The sequence below is a fragment of the Aplysia californica genome, unplaced genomic scaffold, assembly GCF_000002075.1.
Source record: "Aplysia californica isolate F4 #8 unplaced genomic scaffold, AplCal3.0 scaffold00346, whole genome shotgun sequence".
In the NCBI taxonomy this organism is placed as follows: Eukaryota; Metazoa; Mollusca; class Gastropoda; order Aplysiida; family Aplysiidae; genus Aplysia; species Aplysia californica.
In genome coordinates, this window is record NW_004797616.1 from 361,694 (window position 1) to 365,741 (window position 4,048).

The 4,048-nt window shown below is 37.5% G+C and overlaps 1 protein-coding gene across 1 annotated transcript in view; it reads right to left on the reverse strand.

The window, feature by feature from the left end:
- Window positions 1-4,048, reverse strand: part of LOC101859258 (protocadherin Fat 4) — a gene marked incomplete at its 5' end in the record, with an annotated part of 115,844 nt that overhangs the window by 49,551 nt on the left and 62,245 nt on the right. The window contains 3 exons of the mRNA XM_035970948.1: window positions 156-317; window positions 1,435-1,599; window positions 3,468-3,596. Of these exons, the coding sequence (XP_035826841.1) occupies window positions 156-317; window positions 1,435-1,599; window positions 3,468-3,596 (456 nt within the window). The remainder of the gene's footprint in view (window positions 1-155; window positions 318-1,434; window positions 1,600-3,467; window positions 3,597-4,048) is intronic.

The following is a 4,048-nucleotide window of genomic DNA, read 5'->3' on the forward strand; positions in this document are numbered from 1 at the left end:
CACACACACACACACACACACAAACACACACACACTAACAGAACACAACACACACACACACACACACTAACAGAACACAACACACACACACACACACACACACTAACAGAACACAACACACAACAACAAAACTCAGCAGCTCCAATCCCTCTCACCTGGTAACCAGTGGCCGAGTCAGAGGTCAAAGGTCGCCGGACGCTGATCGCTCCGGACACAATGTTGAGAGAGAAGTAGCTGGGCATGGTGTCGTCTCCAATCAGAGAGTAGGTCACGTTAGAGAAGGCTGTGCCAAACTGGTCATCATCTCTTGCTGTTACCTGTGGGGACACATTAGAATAATTATAAAATACGATAAAACATAAGCAAAACTTTAGTTTTAGTAGAGGTTTTACAGCGCTCGCAACTGCATAAGGTCATATGAGCACCAAGGGGTGGATGTCAACAGAGAAGTCCTTAAAGGGAATGCTCACCTCTCTCGTTTCAACAGCACAAAGTCTGTTTCGACTATCAAGGCACCCTGGAAATAGCAGCTCACAAGAGTGTGACAAGCATACAAAAAAATAGAGGAAAATGAAAAAAGTAAGGATTAGGAAAGAAAAAGCAGCAGTTCCCTGTTGCAGTTCAGGCACAGTTATGAGCAGGACATTGATCAATCAGCCTATTTACAATTTACAATTGTACTGTGCATGAGAACAAGTTAATTTCCCCCCTTTGGGAATGGTCTGAAGACATCAGCAGAATGAAGGACAACAGATTAACAAAAAAAATAGTATACAGAATGGAGACCAAGAACAGGGACAAGATCAAGAGGTAGACCAGAAAAAAGATGGCAGGACGACATTAATGAACAGACGGGTACAACCTGGACACAGAAAACAGCTGATAGAACAGAGTGGAGGACATTGTTGGAGGGCTACATCCTGCAGTGGATAAGCAACGCCTAGAAAGAAAGAAAGAAATAGAGGAAAAGATAGACAAGACAAGACAAAACAAGACAGGAAAAGAAAAGACAAGAAAAGATAGACTAGACAAGACAAAGCAAGACTGATTCACACAGTACCCGAAAGAAGATGTGACCCTGGCACGAAACACTCTTCTCTGGCTCATGGATAAGTGTAGAGGACAAATTGCTGTCTCAGTTACAGCCAAAATCCGTCAGCCCCACAAATAAACAACAACAACAACAGCAACAAAAACAACAACAACAACAACAACAACAACAACAGCCTCAGAAGTCCACCGGTGGCATCTCTTTGGGGAGGATTCTGGGAGGTTGGACTGCCTCTCCCACTACCAAAGAGAGGCGGTGGCCCTGGCGAAGAGCACGCTCTTTGTGGCTCCAAACATTTCGAACGGATAGGCTACCACACACACACACAACAACAATAACACAATAAAGAAGAGAATTCACCCAAAGAACACGAGGACAATTACCTGGATAATACTGTTTCCAACTCCTTCTGATTCCTGAATGGTCACAGAGTATGGAGTGTTGAAAAAGACTGGATTGAACTGGTTCCTGTCAATGTTGATGGTGATCTGAGCATTGGCGACACTTCTGCGCGATGGGATACCATCATCAAAGGCTGCCACTGTGAACTGGGAAAAACAAAACAAAAACAATCCTTGCATTCTGTAGCCTTTGAAACAAACAGCTGATATTTTTTTGGGTTTTAATAGGGGTTTTACCCCGATCGCAACTGCTGAATTTATTTTTTAAATGTTAATGATCATTGATAGAGGGAGTATCTGCAACAGCTGAATTTATTTGTTTAATGTTAATGATCATTGATAGAGGGAGTATCTGCAACAGCTGAATTTATTTGTTTAATGTTAATGATCATTGATAGAGGGAGTATCTGCAACAGCTGAATTTATTTGTTTAAAATGTTAATGATCATTGATAGAGGGAGTATCTGCAACAGCTGAATTTATTTGTTTAAATGTTAATGATCATTGATAGAGGGAGTATCTGCAACAGCTGAATTTATTTGTTTAAAATGTTAATGATCATTGATAGAGGGAGTATCTGCAACAGCTGAATTTATTTGTTTAAATGTTAATGATCATTGATAGAGGGAGTATCTGCAACAGCTGAATTTATTTGTTTAAATGTTAATGATCATTGATAGAGGGAGTATCTGCAACAGCTGAATTTATTTGTTTAAATGTTAATGATCATTGATAGAGGGAGTATCTGCAACAGCTGAATTTATTTGTTTAATGTTAATGATCATTGATAGAGTGAGTATCTGCAACAGCTGAATTTATTTGTTTAATGTTAATGATCATTGATAGAGGGAGTATCTGCAACAGCTGAATTTATTTGTTTAATGTTAATGATCATTGATAGAGGGAGTATCTGCAACAGCTGAATTTATTTGTTTAAATGTTAATGATCATTGATAGAGGGAGTATCTGCAACAGCTGAATTTATTTGTTTAAATGTTAATGATCATTGATAGAGGGAGTATCTGCAACAGCTGAATTTATTTGTTTAAATGTTAATGATCATTGATAGAGGGAGTATCTGCAACAGCTGAATTTATTTGTTTAATGTTAATGATCATTGATAGAGGGAGTATCTAATCTCATAGGTGGCACTTATATCATCTTGAAAAAATATCCAGAAATTTGATTCACTCAAATTCGTAAAAGTCCAAATATCGGCGCGTTTGAGATAAGACTGTTGTGGCAGGTTCGGCTGTATTATCTCAAAGAGTATATTTATTTATTGTGTGTGTGTGCCCAGAGAAAGGTCCCACTTGTAGAAAATTTTGGATATTGAAATAAGGGCATTTTCTTGTAGCAAATTTAATGCAGAACACGTTGATTAAAAATTTTTTCAAATATCTTGAGCAGATTTAAAGATATGCCACATTATGTATTACAGGGTAAGAAAGGAAAGTTTGGAGAAAAACACAATTTCTAGCACATTTTTCACCTTTGGTGAAATACATGTAGCAAAAATAACAAATTTTAAAAAAATTAAACTTAAATTATCATAAAACCCTTTCAACATGTCTCTAAGAAAGGGTGAAACGTGTGTTTTCTGATAGAAATAACTTTTCAACTAAGTGTGACTTTTTCTATCTTTTCACTCCTTTGCTAAAAAATAGCTTTGCTGACAGCGGGACCTTACTCCAGGCACACACATAAAATTTCATTTCATATTTGGTCTCTTTTAAGCACAAGGGGGCTATCACAAAAAATACTGTTTTGAGAAAATCAAAAGTAAAGTTTTTGAACCCTTGTTCAGTTTCTTTAAAAGACATGGAGAGTTTTTTCTATAACCAAACAAATATACACACCAATGAAACCAAACTTCTCCTATAGGTAGGGCAATATCCACTTTTGGTGTAGGTCAAGATTTCTGGAAACCCCCAAAATCTGGATTTTGGCCCGCTTGTCCTTAAAAGTGACCATTTATCACACATTACAAAACCCTCCCACAGAGAATGACTTACAGTGAAAGTGTTGGTGGACGTCTCCGTGAGAGGCCTTGCAGCAGACAGTTTCCCTGACTCGGCGTTCAGAAAGAAGAAATCTGTGCCATCGGCTGGATCCGAGTTGACAATTTCGTACACAACATTGTTCTGGAACAGAGCAGAATTTTGTGATGAAGAAAAGATTAAAATATTGCACTCTTTAAAAACGGTGTAAGTGATAAAATTAGTTCCAGAATTAAAATTTGAGATCTTAAATACAAAATATACAGCTATAAACACATTATTCAAACATTAACAAACAAATGCTTTCCATCCACATGCAAGCATGTCGAAGAAATAACAAGATATAAACTTTGTTATTGTTTCCTTTACTTTTCTATCTTTACAGTACTCTCTTCCTGTGGCAGCTGGCAAGGTCTTCAACTTCTCTCCCTTGTTAGAACTAAAGGTCATCAACAGATCAAGATATACAAACTATTTTTAGCATTATTATTACACGAAGGACAAACTATTTTTACTTTTATTATTACAGAAAAAATAGATGTCTCCACACACACACACACACACACACACACACACACACACACACACACACACAC